A 17,236-nucleotide genomic window follows, 5' to 3' on the forward strand; every position below is an offset into this window, starting at 1 on the left:
CTGATGCATTTTTATAACGATTGGAAAACTTAGTTTCTGGCAGGAGTAAAATGGAGGGGAAACTTGGAATGTTTTTGCAACAAGAATTAGCTTTTGCATTTTCGTGTATGCTAAGGTAGAAATTCAGCATGTCTCCTCTCTTCATTCCTTGTATGGTAGTTCCCTCATGTTAGATAGAAAATGGTCTAAACCTCTCATTTAACAGTGTATGTAGAAAAACTTAACTATTTTCTTTGTCACCACGAAATTAACTGGCTTCCTGGCAAAAAAAAAAAGCTGTTTTGGTTTTTTGGGGGTTTTTGTTTGGGTTTTTTTTTTACCCTCCATTTAAGATGCTTCCCAAAGTTTCTGGAAACTCATTTCTGTTACCTGAATTTTTATACTCTGTGCCGAATACAGGTTCTGTAGGTGGACGATCGTCATACATGACAGGTTGCTGAACTTCAGCAGAGTCGAGTGCTCGATCAGGGAAACCTGTACGTGCTTTGATTTCAGATAGGTTTCCTTCGCAAGAACCTGCAGTGCTGGAATGAGAGTAATGTGGCTGATAATGAAGTTACTGAGGATTCAGAACATGATCTGTGGAACACAGGAACGCTGTGCATCTGGTTGGTAGTACCCTTCTTCATTGCCTGATCATGAGGTGATAGATGTCTGTGGCATTGCGTCACAGATACAATATCATGTGGTCTGCATCACATGGCAGAAGTTCTGGAATACCCAAAACCTTGACTGTTTAGGCTGTTTACTTTTTTTCTTTTTTTTTTTTTTTGGTAAAATAGTGGCCGTGTGTGTCCTGCTGATCAATCTAAAGCCTGAAATAGCTGCTGCATTGGTGTCTGAGGTGTGCCAGCTGCTAAGGCTTTTAAAGAGGATGGATGAGGAAATGTGCAACTTGATAGTCCTGGGAGAACCAAGGCCCTGCCTGCCGGAGCTGAGGCTTTTCAGGAGGGCGCTTAAAGGCAAGTGCAGGTTTTCTGGATGTTTTGCAATGGGAACTTCCAGGACTTCATGTGCTCAGCCCTGAGAAGCATGTACTGCTCTTGCATTTTCCGTAACAGCTGAAGAATTGAATTCATCGACATAACCTTGTTTCCTTTCTCCTGTTGCTGGCTCATCCAGTAAGAAATGTAAATTATTCCACTTGTCCAAACTTTTCTGTGCTAATAAGGTCTGAAGACCAGCCATGTACAATAGTCTTGCAGTTTTAATGCAATGTGTAGCCAAGCGTGATCAGTGAACTACTTGCGTTTTGTTATACAGAGATGTCAGTTGGCTGCTCGGGATGGCACCTTCCAGCAGCTGGAGTCCCACGGAGGCTGGGGCAGCCTTGTGCTTCCCTGTACTGCCTTAAGAGCTGGCACGGGTTAGGTTCTTCACCGTGGGAGCCCAAAGCGGGGTGGCAGGTGATCTTGGAAGCCTTACGTACAGAAGCAAGAAACCAGTGTCTAGAAAATTGCTGCTTACTTGCCTGGAATGGGTGGATTTGTACAGCCTTGTCTGGCAGCTGCCCTGATCCTTTGGAGGCTTCTGGAGGATTGTGGTAAATGGTGCATGGAATAAAAGGTACACTGCAAAAGAAAAAAGTTCTCTGTCCCTGCCAGGCTAGAAAAAAATTGATAGTCTTAATAGGGCCCAGCCTTACTCTTTTTCCTGTTGAGGAAATGAGCAAAATTTTTTCACCGTGAGGGTGACTGAGCACTGCCTACCAGTCCCCTACCTTAGAGATACTCAGAAACTGCCTGGACGTGGTCCTGAGCCACCTGCTCGAGCAGGGGGGCTGGACCAGATGCCTCCAGAGGTCCTTGCCAACCTCAACCATTCTGCGATGCTGTGAAAATGTAACTACCGTAAACCAAGTTAAATTCCCATTGACGTGTGGATTGAAAATGTGCCGGTCTGGAAATGCCTCCTGCCTTGCTTGTGCTCCTGTCCAACTCCTCCTTGCTTTGCTGCATGGATACTGGGAAATCTGTCTGTATCCCGAGCCCCAGAGACCACGTGGCCCATCTCCCGTCCTGGCATGCATGGAAATGCTGAGGACAGGGAAAGCGGCGGGGCAGGTGCAGCTCGGCAAGCGGAGGATGGTCTGCAGGCAGAAGGGGGGTGCGTGATCCTTTTTCCTGTTGTTCTTGTTTCTATGCATAGCAAAGTTTATCCCTGCCTGATGAACTCCTCCACAATGGGAAAGGCTTGGAGGCAGTCTGCTTTGGATCTCTGGAGTCTTCTGCCTAATGCATTTTCCCAGCTTCTGTAACGGCCTGGTGAGTGAGCGTACGCTGGAGAAGAAAAAAGCCGGCAAAGTGTTTTTACTGCTCCCTTGTGCCGGCGGTAGCTGTACTGTGTCCGACCAGGCAGCCTTATGTCATTTCACAACTGAGGGCAGAGGAGCGTGGCTGGAATGGGGCTTTGCTGAGGAGGTTTTGCAGCAGTGAAGACTTCAGGCTTTCCATCTTCTGGTTCCTTTGAACAGAGAAGTTTCTATGTCCCAACTTGCACCCTGGACGTGATCAAGGACAGCTCTTGCAGTCACCCTTTGTTTCTGGCGTGGATGAGCATAAACACCCAAGCTGGGCGTACCCCAGTTTGCAGCAGTTCCCTTTGAAGTGCAAGGTGGGCAGCAGCCTGAAATGAGAAGGGTCGCCTGCATCATGGTGGGTATTTTGATGTTTTCACCACCTTTAAAAGAAAAGTGCAGTCTTACACCTCTGTTGCTACAAAATTTGCGCTGCTGCTCTGTGCCGGTACCAGAGGGTGCTGTGCAGCGCGGTGTGAGCACAGTGCGGGTGGTGCCAGTGCGCCTGGCTTGCTGGGCTTACCCTGCTAATTAGCACCGCTGGGCTGGAGTCTCTCGGGAAGGAGAAATCAACAGGTACTAATTAGCTCTTATGTAATCGGTGCTGGCCATCTTCAGAGCATTTCATTAATGCTGACTGATCTTCACAACCTCACGTAATAAGGTCAAAATTTACTCCCCTCTGATAGCTGGGGGGGGTGTGGGGGGTGTGCGGTGAGAACCTGTGCACGGATCCCTTCAACTCGTTACGGGCACGGTGGAAACGTGGTGAGGATGTGGGATGGCCACCATTGGTAGAGAGATTGCGAGCACTCTATGTCTTGCTGCATCCATGATGAAGAAGGATGGGTTGAACCCAAAACTCTTGCTGGGCAGCTGATTCCCATTTCCAGCAAGAGGTGATGTATTTTTGCCCGTGAGGGTATGAGTTGGAAGATCCTGTCTCTGTGTGGTTTGCAGAGGTGTTCTGCGGTTCGCGTAACCACCCCCCCCTCCAGCAGCTCTGGGAGGCGGCACGCGGTGTACCCAGGCACTGGGAATGGGTTAATCACCAGCAGAAATCAGTGCTTTGACAACTGGTGTAAGGTGGGCTAGGTCTTAATCCAGCAATGTGAATTTAATATAGAAACTCCCTTGAGTCATAAGGATGGTTTCTCACTCAGGTCTGTTGCCGCGCTGAAGCGGCCCACGAGATGTACTCATCCATTTCAGCAGCGAGCCAAAAACTTTTCCATGGGAAGGAGCTAGACCCATGGTTGTTCCATACCTAATGAGCTAGAAGTATCTCTTAGTGAGTTATGTGAAGAAACCTGTGAGCTTTCTAAAGCGAGATAGCATTTTGAAAGCCCTGAGATACAGATGTCTCCTGTGCTGGGTCTTAACGCTGCTTTGCAGGTACTAAAAGCTCCTCCAGAAGCCGGAGCGTGGCTCTTTCAGAGGATGCGGTGGAACTCCGTGGTGGTTGTTCACTTAATTATCGTTTATGTGGGCTTGTACTGGCTGTAGTAGGTACCTCTGGGCAGAATGCTAATCCTGCTCAGCCTCTGCCAAGAAATATTCCTGTTGACATTAGCAAGGTCACTGCCGAAGATTGACCTTCAGGAGTTACACCCTGCTCTCTTGAAATCTGTCGGAGAAGGGTTGAATTTGGCATCTTGCTACTGTAACTCGGGTCATTCAGCAGCACCCTGCTGCCAGCACCACCTAACACCGCGGATTACGGTGAGGGGGATTGCTGGGCTGCCCACGTGCCATGGCCACGTCTGCTGAGCTGCGGGGAAAAATCACCCCCGTAAATGCCATGGAAAGAGGTGGTGGCATCTCACAGCTGCATGTTGAAGACCACCCAGCCCGGGCTTATTTAGGCCAGCATCACCTTGCTTGCAACCCCTTTGCATGTAACGGAAATGACTTTGTAAGAGGACCGGAGCTGTGCTCAGATCCTGCGTGTAGGTGGGAGGTGAGGAGGAGACTGAGGTAGTATCAGGAGCCACATCGCTTATCCAAGCAGGGTGGTTTTGTCCTGGATGGTTGAGTTCTGGTTCCTAGCGTGGCTGGGGTCTGTCTCTGTGACCGTTGTTGACACCAGTGGTGTCCCAACATCAGGTCCTTCCCATCCCGGTTTTGTTGGGGATGTCAGTGCAGGGTTATAATGGACTTGAAATCAACCTTGGTCACCTTGTGTGGTGGAGGTATTTGGTTCTCTCACCCCCTGGTTCTGGCCTGGATTTGGAGCAAATTGTCTCTGCCTGCCTTGTTCCTCGGCCTCGTGGCAGCAAAGGCAGGCAGGGAGAGCACAGCCCCGGGGCGCCACTGCAGATGTCAAGCCTCGTTTCTCACTCCCTCTAAACCAAGGCGCGCCAAAAAAATCTCAGGCTTTGGGGTTTTGTCTGTTAAAGCCAATCACTTCAGACTTGGGAAGTTGGTGTTTCCAGTGCTTCCTCCTTTGAACAGCCACAGCGGAGGAAGGCTGCCTGTAAGTCTGTCGATGTGGGGCACCGTGGTCGGATGTGGTCCTGCACCTGGGCAGGAGCAGGAGGTGAGCTCTGCCCCAGCTTCGTGTGCCTGAAAGGCTCTTGGTGGCCCCAGGCTGCTCTTCTCTCTTTTCCATTGGCAGCCTTTTATCCTTTGCGAGGAATTAAGGAGGTTTGTCCAGGAATTATTTTCCCATTCTTCAGTATTCTTTTTTTCCCCCCATCATTTTCCTTTTTTCTAGAGCTAGGTCTTTTGTTGTTTCCTATCTTTAACGTGGTTTCTCAAAGAAATGAGAACAAAGTTGTCACGCCCTCTTCCCATCTCTGCTGGAACAGCATTTGAACCTGTTGGACAGCTTCTAACAGTTCTAACAGCTGGGCACAAGTCTCAGATACATCAAGTTCCTGCGCATTTTAATTAAAGCTTGCACCTTAGGAGACACAGGAAAATCCCATCATGAGACAGCCAGAGGGAATGAGGCTTTTGCGGTTCCATAAAAACCTCCTCCTGCGGTAACAGTTCTTTTACTGGGTACTTCAGGGCCAGTTTGTCGTGGATGCTGTGGGTCTTCCTCTGCAGGCACCAAACAGCTCATGGCCAACGCAGAGAGCACATGAGCTGTTACAGCCCCAGTGGATGGGAGAACTGGGTCCCAACGCCAGCAACAGTGCCACCTTGTCACCCTGGTGCTCCCCACCGTGATTCAGGAGTGGGACACGTCTTCTCCTTCCTTCCCAGGGCACTAAGTGCAAGGCCACGGGGAAGGGCTGGTTTGGGGGACATCGCTAATGCCCCCTGCCCTGGCTGCTGCTCATCCAAGTGGGATTTTCCATGTGCTGTTACATTATGTGGTGACTAATTTAGCACCTAGAAATAACACCAGCATTTCAGTGAGGTAGGGTGTTTTTTGTTTAATTAAGTGAGGCTTTTCTTCATTATTTCTTGCCTCCCATCAGAACATGTAAATGTCGACAGCATTTCTGCGATGCCAGGGCAGGTCTACCTGTGTCAGCTGAAGGATGCGTTTCTTCTGCACACAATGTGCCTCCCTCCTTCCTCCTCCGGCGTATCCCAGTCAACGCGACGTCTTCCAGTTCAGCCTACATGTGTGTGCACATGCACTTGCTAATTTTTACATCTTAATTGAAAGGGTGGCACCTGTTTAAGCCTTAATAATGCCACCTTTCTCTTCCCAAATGGTCTTTAATCTTGAAACAAATCAGCGAGCCGAGGTGGCAGAGCCGGGTTGCCAAGCCAGGCTGCTGGCATGCATATGGATGGGAGGGACCTGCCGAGAAATGAGGTTTTAGGGTTCGGATTCAAAGCGTGTGCCTGACAGTTCAGGGAGCAGAGTGCTGGTGGCAAGAAGGAGGTGATGGCGGCCTCGTGGGTGATGAAGAGGAGGATTTGATGAGTAGGAGCTGGGTGTGAAGCCTCTTCCAAGGCTATTAAATAGCATCAACAACAAATCCCCTTGTAACGTGGTGCCCTGTTTATGTCTCTGTGCTGGCCCATGGGCTGCCCCCATGCATTTGCCTTTCCCTCTTCCTAGCCTGGCTTGTTAGTATGAACGGATGGGGTTTGTGGGCTGGGGCTTTCCCTTGCTGTTGGTCTGAGAATAAGACAGTTATGGTCTCTGGATGCTCTTCTAGCACAAAAGAAGGGGACTATGAAGCAGCTTTTCCTTGCACTGACATTTCAGATGCCAGGCTCCGAAGTCGTAACTGCAGCGATAGGGAAATGTTACTTTATGGCCAACAGTATGGCCTAAAAACCTCTCTAATCCTGACTTACATGTCTGTCTTGGTGCTTCAGTGCTGAAAGATCAAAACATTCATAAAAACAACACTTGCAAATAACATCAGTGGGTTCGCGAGCCCAGCCTTTGTGCTTTGGAGGGGGTTTGGTTTGGCTTTCAGAGATGTCTTCGAGAGGTTCACAGGTTAAATGAGGAACCGTTTTTTTGATGGATGGAGTGCAATGTATTGTTGGTCAGGAGTCTCCCAAGGACGCTCACTTTTGGCTGCCACGCTGCAATAGGAGAGAAGAAGCTGGGAAAAAGCAGCAGCCTGATAGTAAAAGGAAGGAAACACAGCATGGAGAAACTATGTGCCATGCTTAGAGATGCTGCTGTTCCCTTATTGACTTGTTAGCGGATCTAAGGAAAAAAAAAAAGGAGAAAACGGGGGGGGGGGGAAAGGAAAAATAAAAGGGGAAAGGGGAGAAAACAGAAGGAAAAAAAGAAAAAAAAATCTCCAAAAAGGAGCAGTAAATGCGCACTGCTAATCGACCAAAGCCCTGCCAAGCAAATCTTTTGTCAGATCGTCTGCCCAAAATCAAAACCCCGGACTCAGCAGGCCCGTTACCGGCGGTTCTGCCTACCAAGCAGGAAAGTGTAAAGCCCCCGGTTCCCGCTGCTTTGTTAAAAAGCCCTCGCAGCACCAGCCCCATCTCCGCCCCCCTCCCACCAGCTGCTATATAGTGGGGTGTCCAAAGTTCCTGTCCATCGTGGTTTTGGTTTGGCTCCTGCTTTCAGTCTTGGATAGTAGCCAGCAGAAAATGTCTCAATACTCGGGAAAAGTAAGTAATGACCCAACCGCTTCCCTTTCAGCCTGGGGCCAGAAAGCCCAAGCATCCTCCCGGTTGAAGGAGTAGGTTAGGAAAATATCCCAGAGGATGCAATGTGAGTGACAATACCGGGAGCAAATTTGGTAGCAGGGACGGGGAGGGTGCAGCAGAAGGAGCTGCGTTTCAGGAGCTGAGTTTCCTGTTTAAACATTCCTGCTGGAAATATGTGTGAGCGAGCACGAGGCGGCAAGAAGTGTCGTAAATGTGGGATGCGCCGTGTTCCCAGAAAAACAAATACAGTCCTTAGGAAAAAATGCCAGCGATGCCGTGCTCCTTTTGCTGGAAAGCAGCAAAAAAAAAACCCCAAACCACCCTGAAATGATGCATCTGCAAGAGAGTCCCATCTGCTCAAAATGGGGGTCCAGCTGTGCCCCAGCTCCTCACCGCCGGCCCGTTCTCCCCCCACCAGATCACTTTCTACGAAGGCAAATGCTTCACGGGCAGAAAGCTGGAGGTCTGCGGCAGCTGTGGCAGCTTCCAGGACCAAGGTTTCCTCAACCGAGTCAATTCCATCTGCGTCCAGAGCGGAGCTTGGGTCTGCTTCGACCACCCCGACTTCCGAGGGCAGCAGTACATCCTGGAGCATGGCGAGTACCCCGACTTCTATCGCTGGAACGGCCGCAGCGACCACCTGGGCTCCTGCCGGCCCGTCGGGATGGTGAGTGGATGCTGTTGGCATTTTGCTCTCCCGGCCGGAGCATCGGTGGGATGGAGCTGCCATTGGGCTTTATTTCTCCTGGTCCTAGGAGCCCCATGAATAAGGGTAGTAGAAATCTATGCTTTTTAGAAATAACACATCCCATTGAGAAGGAAACAGTTTCCTGGGGAAGGTTTCTCCCCCCTTGGAGTAGTCTGCACAGGCCACAAAGCTGAGTCGCGGTTTCCCACGTCTCGCAGCCCGGAGGAAGGCTCATCGCCTTCCTCCCACAGCACCAAACACGGTGTCTTTGATGGGATGAGATCTTCCCGTGGTTTTGCAGATGAGGTGGCAAGGTCCTGCCAGCATCGCGTGCTTTTCCTCTTTAACGTGAGTCGCTATGAAATGGTCACGGGGGAGTTCAGGAGGTTCGTACCCCAAGGCGAGTTGAGCTGCGAGCCGCGGCAGCCTGGCCCCCACGCACGCTGGCAGAGAGCAGGCAGCCTGAGGGTCTCCAGATCAGACCTACGGGGCAGCTGGGCTGCTCCTAGCAAACCTGAGCTGGATTCACTGCTGTTGCAAAAAACACTCAGTAATCCTAAACTAAAACCTTCCCCCCTCCCCCCCCCCCACCCCCCCATACTAGTGAGCCTTCCCCTTAGGAAGCTTTGAGAAGCACCACCCAGAGGAAGGTTTAATTGGGAAGATTTAAAGGTAGCAAAGAAAAATGAATGTGGGTTACATTTTTCCATTTGAGACTCCTGTCACTCGTGACCCCCCGGGGCAATGATGAACCCACTTGGAGCTGCTGGGGTATTTTGCTGGCCCCAGAGCTGCTTTCTGGCGTGGTGATGGGTTTGTTTCAGGTCTGTAATGTCCTTGCCAAAGCACATCTGTGGTCTGTACATGGAGGGATGCTCTGCCCCAGGCCCTGGAGCCTGGCCAGCATGAGGATGTGCTCCTCCTTCCCCAGCCCATGATTTTCCCCGTGCGATGCCAGTGAGTGCTTCGAGGCATTTCTGCAGCGCAGATTCCCGGAGGAATGTTTGCTCAGGCACGGTATCCGCTTGGCTGCTGCTGACGGCTGCCTGCTGTGGGGTTTGGCATTGCAGCCCAGCCTTCTTGTGCGTTGACATTGTTTATTTGAAAAATGCATTTAGGTATTCTTTGAATTTGGCTTCAAAATATCCTTTCAGCTTGCTCTGTCCCACATACCTATGCCGCAGGCTGCAGAAATCTCCTGGAGTAATTTATGTCATGTCACCCTCAAGGGCACATGCAGCACCAATGATGCTGGGAAAGCTTCCTTTTCTTTTCCCTTTTTTTATTTTCCTTAAAGGAAAGCACAGCATCTCCCATCAGGAACAGCAGCTACATGTGGAACTGGAGGCAATATAAATTAGTTTAGGGGAACAGTTTGACATCTTTGTATGCTTTAGATACTAGTACACTAAAAGGTTTGTATCTTTTTTTGCAGTGTGAGCGCATGGAGAGTTGGGGCTGTAGCTGATGCTGTTTGGGATGGAGGGTTTGTGGGCCAGTGGGGGGGATCTGCAGATGGGCAAGGGGCTACGTGTGCCTGAGCACAATGCAGCCCCCAAGCGATGTGACTGCATGTGGACAGCAGCTGTAGGAAGGTGGAGCTGGGTGCAGAGGCAAGGGGTTTCTGGCTGCTTTTCTGGCTGGCATGGTGTGCTGGGAGGTGGCATGAGTTTGTGCGTGCTCTGTGCATGCTGGCACTGGTGGTGTTGGACTGCTTTTCACATTCCCCTTCCAAAGGACCCTTCCATTTTCCCCTTCATCTTATAAAAGCTGGGGAAATAATTTGTTGTTTTTCTTTTTTTTTTTTTTTTTTTTTCGGTTGACTTGAATCCCTTTGTCCCCAGCATGGCGAGCATTACAGGATCGAAATATTTGAGGGGAGCCATTTTAGCGGTCCCAGCCTGGAGCTGACAGAAGATTGCTCCTTCCTGCAAGGGCAAGGCTGGGACAAGACCTGCATCAACGCCCTCAAAGTGTACGGCGATGGCGCGTAAGTACGGCACGAGTCCCGGCATGCAGCCGCTGCAGTTCTCCCTGCCCTGCACCCTTTGTACCCGGTACTGCGGGGGAGCGAGGTGGCTGCAGAGGCTCCCCCATCGTGGAAAAGCCTGTTGATGCTGGGGCGACTTGGAGAAAGCCTAAAAATGTGAATTAAGCCTATGGTTTAAAAGTGAATTTTGCCCATTGAGAGCTGCTTCAGAGGGGTATGAATTTTTTGAGGGTGGCAGCTAGGCACAAGCTACAAGAGCTCTGAGACACCTTTTTAAGGTATCTGAAACAAGAAGCCTAAACCCAGCTTTCTTATTTTTTTCTTTCTTTCTTTTGAACATTTCTGTGCATGTTTCTATACACCTCTTCAAAATCCACACAGAGGCTTTCAGGTAGGGTGGATGGATGGCTCCAGGTGATGCAGGTCAGGGCTTTTGCTTTGCAAGTGGCTTTGCCAAGGCTTGCTGCAACTCCAGAAACCTCCTCCTTGGACAGCAAAAATGAGGCAGTGGCACCTTACCTTAAAATTAATTCCTGCCTCTGAAAGGCTGGGGCAACTGCAGCGGTGATGCACAGCCACCCCAATGGGGGGTTTTGGTCACCTTTGGTGCCTCGTGAACCTGCTTTGCAGATGTGTTACTGATGCCCAGCCCCATCCTCCTGCCCCTGTGGATGCTCCTAAAAGCCTCTGCATGACAGCAGCTTTGCCTTTTTCTTGCTGTTGGGTGGCAATTTGCATTTGTGTTTTCTCAACAGTGTCGGTCCTAGCAAGTCATCTCCCCTTTCCTTTGTCTGACAATTGCGTTTTCACTTAAGCGTGCTGGGAGCAGGGGAGTGCTATAAAATCCTCCCAGAGCCAGGCAGAGGGTGGCTGGAGCAAAGCATGAGGCAGAGGGGAGCCCCCGCAGAGGAGGGGGTGCAGAAATACTCTTTTCTACCTGTCCTGGACTGGATGCTGCACATCTCACCTGCACCCAGCGTAGGTTGTTGGACCCTTTCTGTCCAACAGCTGTTTTTTCCCAGAGTAGGAAAAAGGTTGTTGCCATCCAAGCCGGTGACATCCTGACAGCGAGGGTGCTGCAGGACCCTTTCTGACTCAGCTGAGACCTCTCCTCTTCCAAAAAAGCAGCCTTATGATCAGGTAGTGGCGGTTCGTTAAAACCAAGGAGCAGAGCTACCAGCTCCTGGTGGGATGAAACGGCTGGAGCCCAGTGGGGACACCGTTAGTGCTGAGCGTATGAAGCAAAAGGCATTTGAGTACAACACTATAAAGCCAAAAGAGAGCCTGCGAGTGCTCTGGCAAGGGCTTTACGGCCAATTATTTACCACACGTGTTCCTGTAGCAGAGCCTGGAGCTTGAGAAATTGGGAAGCTGCCCAGAAACCTTCAAGCACTTAAATTTTTCAGATTGATTTTCCCCCCTCCCCAGCAAAGTATATAAGGGGCACAAAGCTTGCTTTCCCTCGCATGGAAGCCTAGACTGTTTATGTTAACATTACGAGACTTCTCAAAAGTTTCGAGCAGTGACAAAAGAATAGAAAAAAGAAAAAAATACTGAAAGGAGCGTAACGAGGGAACTCGCCGTGTTTTGTAGCATGACATTGAGACCCTGGGAAGACAGTCGTTGCAAGTGCATGGAAGGGTCTGTAAAGGCCATTAAAAGACAGGACGGTGCAGAGGGACCTGCTGGCCCCAGGCTGCCGGAGGAGGGAGGGCAGGAGGAGATATTGCAGCAGAGACGTGAGACCAGGGAGAAGAAAGGGACACTATGGCACTGCTCTTCTCCTCTGGATGGACCATATAAGCCCAGTTGACCCCAGAGGTGCTGCAGGTGTAGCTGGTGCTGGGCTCAGCCTGGCAAAGCCCTCCCAGGACCCGTCCTTGACCATTTGGGAATTGGAGGAGATGGGGTCACTGGAGACGAAGGGATTTTCAACCACAGGCTGCCTCCAGCCCATCACCAGCCTGAAAGCAGGTCTGTTTACTCTGTGTATGCAGAAAGCAGGTGTAAAGTAGGGTCCTCCTGAGCTCCCTGCCCGCCACAGTCTCACTGTATGATTTTTTTCCCCCTTAATTCCCGCAACGAGACATCCATTGGATACAGAAACGTTTGCTTCCCCTTCAAAATCTGCAGATGGTGTCACGTCACGTGCTGTTTAAGAAGCTGCTGCCTGCACTTGCAGTGGTGGCCGTGCCTGCGGGAGGTAATGATGGACCAGCTGGAAATATGGGAATGGAGAGAAATGTCTGCCTTTGGCACGGTGCTTGGTGGGGCTGAGGGTGTCCGTCACCTTCCCCACTGCCCTTTTGGGGCTGGCAACTGCTACCCCACACAGTTAGAAAGGGTGATGATAAAGCTGTTAAAACCGTGCTGGAAATGAGATTGCTATTTCAAAGCAGTTTCGAGATGTTACCACCTCCTCGGAAGCTGTTGTGGTTTGCGTGGTGAGTGGCTTTGCCCATCCCACGGGCAGAGCCAGCTCCAGTATCACATATGGTATCATCTAGTTTTAGACGAAGACATGTGCTTCTTGTCCTGCTTTGTGCCTCAGCTGCTCCGCAGAGGAGTGCTTAGGAATAACAACATTTAAAAAGCTGAATTTGTTTTACAGTCCGGGAGAGAACACTCCAAAAAGGGCTTTTCTACATTACAGTGACATAATTTGAAGGAACTAGACCAACCATTTATTCTGCTGAAGCATTTATGAGCATTTGGTAGATGTTCTGCAGTCGGGCTGTGAAATATCAACCAGAACAGGTACCTAAACATTGCTGCTCAATAAATGTTACATATTTCTTGGCAGAGGCGACAGCTGGTCGTGGCACTGCTCGAGTCCTACATGGAGAACGAGTGACCTCGAGCTCTGCTGAAAGCATCTTGCTCGGTTCAGGCTGAAGCTGCAGCGCTCCCCTGCTAGTTTTTCAGTGTGAGCAGCCAATGTTGGCGTATAGGGCTTGAGCTGGTTCCATGTGAGTTTTATTCCCGTGTCCTCTGGGTTTAAGTGCTAATGAAACACAGCACCGAGATGTTTGAGGGCTGTGTGCTATGTGCCTGGATCAGCTCTCCCATGCTGGGCTTGAGGACAGGATCATCTTTTTTTTGTGTTTGTTTTCTGGGCTCCTGACTGACTTGATTTCCTCTGTTGCTGATAGTCTCAGAGAACGTAAATTTTAGGCAATAAAGGAACGGCTAAGTAAGCCATACAAGCCTTCACTCATCACCTTGCACTGCCAATAGGCTTCACTCCCATCTTTCTGCTATTCATTTTTTCTCTTTTCTGCGGCCTTCCCCTAAACAAGGGGACGAGCTGGTGGGTTCTTATCACCACACCAGGTCATGCAGTCTGCTCCCATCTACCCCAAGGTCTGTCCCATTCCCTCCATGCAACTCTGCAGACACATCAACCAAGTGTCTGACGAGAAATGCAGAGGTCTTGGGAAAGGCATTCACTGTGAGGGGCTGCTCTACCCCTGCACTATTTCCCAGGGTCCACCAGTTGTTGCAAGATGCCGCAGAGCAGAGCAGGAAGAACCACCATGTCCTGGTGGGCCAGCAACAGCCGGTGAACATCCCTGTCCTACCACCATGCAGTATTTTCAATGGCATCAGGTATTCCCAGCAGGCGGGAGTGATTGGAAGGTGCAGAAAATAGGATTTGGAGCTCTTTTTGGGAGTCCTTGAGGGAAGGGGGGTGAGCTGATGGAGAAAGAGGCCCATGATCGTCCAAAAATACGGAGAGGTGCATATAAAATGAAGGGATGGGGTAGAAAAGGAAGCAAACCATGCATGTCTTGTGAGCAAGGCTGGGGTCAATCTAGAGGAGGTTCTTAATTAAGCTGAAGAACTGAGTGTGCTCTCTGACAGTGCACATCAGGGTGTGATGGGGGGAACACATGGCTTCAGGGCAACCTGCCGTTATACTCACGTGAGCTGCGGGCAACCTTCCCCATGAGCTGCGAAGCGAGCTTCAAAGGAAAAGTCTTAGGATGGCTTTGTAATTCCAGTTTGGATATAAACTGGCTGCAAAAAGTGCTAAAGAATGAACTTGTTTGTTTGCAGGAAATGCTTGGAATCCAAATGTCTTGGCTGAGCACATTGCAACAATTCTGCAGAAGAGGGTTGTGCAAGCACAGACAACAGGGTAGAGAGGGGCACCAGGCAGGCATGTGCTCAACATGCTGGTTGTATCAGTGCACACGTAGAAGGGACCCACAGCAGTCCCAGCTCGTGTCCTCTCAGAACCACAAAATAAATCCAAATATGTCAAGGAGTCTGTAAGGTGGCTCAACTAAATACCCTAAGCTTTGGCTGCTTTTTTTTTTTTTTTTTTTTTTTTTTTTAAATAATGCCCATGGGTGGCTGGTTTTATAAACAACTTTTTTTCCTAGACCTCCAGCTTTTTGGTCTGGGTCAAACTGATCTGAATTCACCAGCCATTATCTGACCCTGGAGGCCCAGCAGTCTTTGACCCAACCAGTACTTAAAGGACTTTCTTCCTGGAAATCCCACATACAGTAGGTCCCAACCCCGATGTCACAGCTGAATTCCTGGCAAGAGACAGACCACAGAAACCAAATTATTTGGAGGATTGCATTTGTGCTTTGCTGTCATTGCTGAGCCAACAGATGGGACAAGCAGCAGAGATCCTAATAAAATCCTTTAAAATATTGGGAAGAGAACAAGGCAGAGATAATCAGTTCAGCAATGATGGGGTGGAAACTTGACTGTAAAACGATCAGAGAAATGGCAAAACTTTGTTAAAAAGCATGGGAGACAGAGGAAAGAGGTGACACTTGTGGCCACGTTAAGATCATGACACAGTGTGCACTAAAGGGTTGAAGGGAGAGAAGAGCAGCAAAAACTGTCCCTCAACCATCAGAATTGCTCTTGACCTGAAGACCTTCGAATGGAGAAAGACGTAGCTGAGCTAGGTGAACAAGTCAGGCATACCAAAGTCACCAAGGTAGTTGAGTGTTGTATCTGTTTGACTGTATTCCAAGGGAAAGTTGCTGTTAACTCTGAATGTGGAGATGAAGTGAAGATAACCGAGCCAACTTCTGCTTTCTGTTGGAAAACATCAAAGAGAGGCCATTGAGAATTGCTAGTAAAGGGGAAAATGATAAAATATGGTTCCCATGATAGCTAATGAGTCAGTTCAAAGAGGTAAAACATCCTTAAAATGTTGCACGTTTCTCCGTACAGTCTAAAATGGGTTTATCCAGGGGCTAAGGGGACTCATGTCCTTTTTTAGCACTATTGAGTGCTAAAAAAACATTTCTTTTGCACATGGTGAAGCTCAGAGAGATCCATTCCTACAGGAATGTGAAGTAGGGAGCCCCTGGTCCCAGGCTTCATCGCTGGTGTAACCCAAAACAACTTCTAAACACAAGGTCCAATCTGGCTGTGGATAGTTGCTGGAAACGGGAGAAGCACCAGCAGTTAACTCCACCCAGGGCATTTCTGTGTGCAGGATGGGACCGGGACTGTAGAGGGACCATTGGACCCTGACAGTCTGCAGTAGTGCAGTGCCTAAATGCAGCCACTGAACGTGGGCACGAGGCCACCTGGTGTGACCACATTGCTGGGACCCAAGTAACCCTCCCTTTCTGCTCAGGTGGGTGCTGTACGAGGAGCCCAACTACCGAGGCCGTATGTACGTGGTGGAGCGGGGTGAGTTCACCAGCTTCAATGCATGGCAGGCGCGCAACGCGAGTGTCCAGTCCATCAGAAGAGTCGTCAACTACTTCTAGCTGAGCTTTCATGCTACCAGCGATGGCCTGATGAGACCAGGCATCACCCTCCTTCCCACTCACCGACCATGGAATAAATCATTAAACACCAGCTTTTGGCTCTAAGTACTTTTTTTCCATCACTTGCATGACTTCAAGAGGGAATGGACTTACAGACTTTCCAAGCTTGATTTACGTGCCATGAATGTGCTTTTTTATTCTGCAGTGATTTATAAGGAGGACACGTGGGCAAAGGGCCAGAACTGGTGGTGACAAGCAGATCCAGGAACGTGCTCCCTGGTGCAGTTGTGGTCTGTTCCCTGTCCAGGGCCACCACATGATGGGCCCAGCTGACTCTCGAAGCCCAGAGGGGGTCATGTTGCTGCCCATGTACACTGTAAGCGCCAGGTGCGCAGCTGTTGGAGGGTCTGCTCCTGCCGTGTGAGGATACACAGGAGAATTATGTCAGGATCTGACCAACTCGCAGGGTCTGTCAGAGCATGACATAGTGGTCCTGATGCGAATGTGGTAGAAATCATTCATCTTGAGTTACTTTGACCTTAGATCAGCACGTATTAAAAAAAATACATTAGAAAAAAATTCCCTGAAGGCACAAAACCTGAGCAATCTTCTCTTATGCTCCCTGATTCGTAAGTCCTTCAGCTGCCAATGACATTTTGAGGGGGCAGCAGCAAAGAAAAGCAGTCACAGCACTGTCACTTTCTGCACAATGCTCTTCCCATCCTTCTGCCCCTTTGGTGCTCCCAGTCCCAGTTCAGTGCCCCTGAACCCCATTTGATGCTTGGCAGCCAGGTTGGGAACAGCTCTGCCCGTTCAGCTGTGGACCATCCAGTACAGCCTGGGTGCATCCCCTTGCATTCAGGACCCAAAAGTCGAGTAGCCTCCTTTCTGTGAGATAATAAGCTGTGTTCAGCATTAGTGAAGAGTGTTTCTGGCTATTTCAGAAAGAGGTAATTTTATTCTTTTCACTCCATTATTCTACTAGCTGTTAAGGCTTGGCTGTCTGATGGATCTTGACAGGCACGGGCATGGTGCTGGCAGAGCTGCAAAGCTCTGTGTTAATCCAGCGGGAATTGATCTAACTACCGTCCCCAGCCCTTCAAGGGGACATGAGTGAGGCTGACAGGTCCCCAGCACACTGGAGCATGAGGTGCACATGTACCTTTAGGGCTGCTCTGCTTTTCAGGCCTGCAATGGGATCCTGCCCTTTGCAGAGCGATCCGGAGGAGCCGAGGTCCGTGCTCTGTGCCGGGGCAGGGGGCTGGCTGGCCCCGTACTGCATCCCGGTCTGACACCGGATCCAGCTGCCATTCAATCAATTCACACTCATCCGCCTTGTCTTTCCAGTTAGAGCTTCTTGGCTCTCTACCAGTAACAGAACTGGGGCAATTGGTAACAACTGGACCTGTGCCTGTGTG

The 17,236-nt window shown here is 49.9% G+C and overlaps 1 protein-coding gene across 4 annotated transcripts; it reads left to right on the top strand.

Annotated features, from left to right (window-relative positions):
* Positions 1–502: 502 nt before the first annotated feature.
* On the top strand, positions 503–15,909 carry CRYGN (crystallin gamma N). Of its 4 annotated transcripts, XM_056334888.1 has the most exons (6): positions 503–608; positions 783–2,264; positions 2,382–2,654; positions 7,809–8,057; positions 9,923–10,068; positions 13,555–15,909. In XM_056334888.1, the coding sequence occupies exons 3-6, from the start codon at positions 2,631–2,633 to the stop codon at positions 13,718–13,720; spliced, it is 585 nt and encodes a 194-aa protein (XP_056190863.1). In that variant the 5' UTR covers positions 503–608; positions 783–2,264; positions 2,382–2,630; the 3' UTR covers positions 13,721–15,909. The 4 variants fall into 4 exon arrangements, with proteins under 4 accessions (XP_056190863.1, XP_056190864.1, XP_056190865.1 ...); XM_056334889.1 differs by lacking the exons at positions 503–608; positions 783–2,264 and having other exon boundaries at positions 2,281–2,654; XM_056334890.1 differs by lacking the exons at positions 503–608; positions 783–2,264; positions 2,382–2,654 and adding an exon at positions 7,071–7,351.
* Positions 15,910–17,236: the final 1,327 nt, after the last annotated feature.

This window comes from Falco biarmicus, chromosome 4 (genome assembly GCF_023638135.1).
Source record: "Falco biarmicus isolate bFalBia1 chromosome 4, bFalBia1.pri, whole genome shotgun sequence".
Lineage (NCBI taxonomy): Eukaryota > Metazoa > Chordata > Aves > Falconiformes > Falconidae > Falco > Falco biarmicus.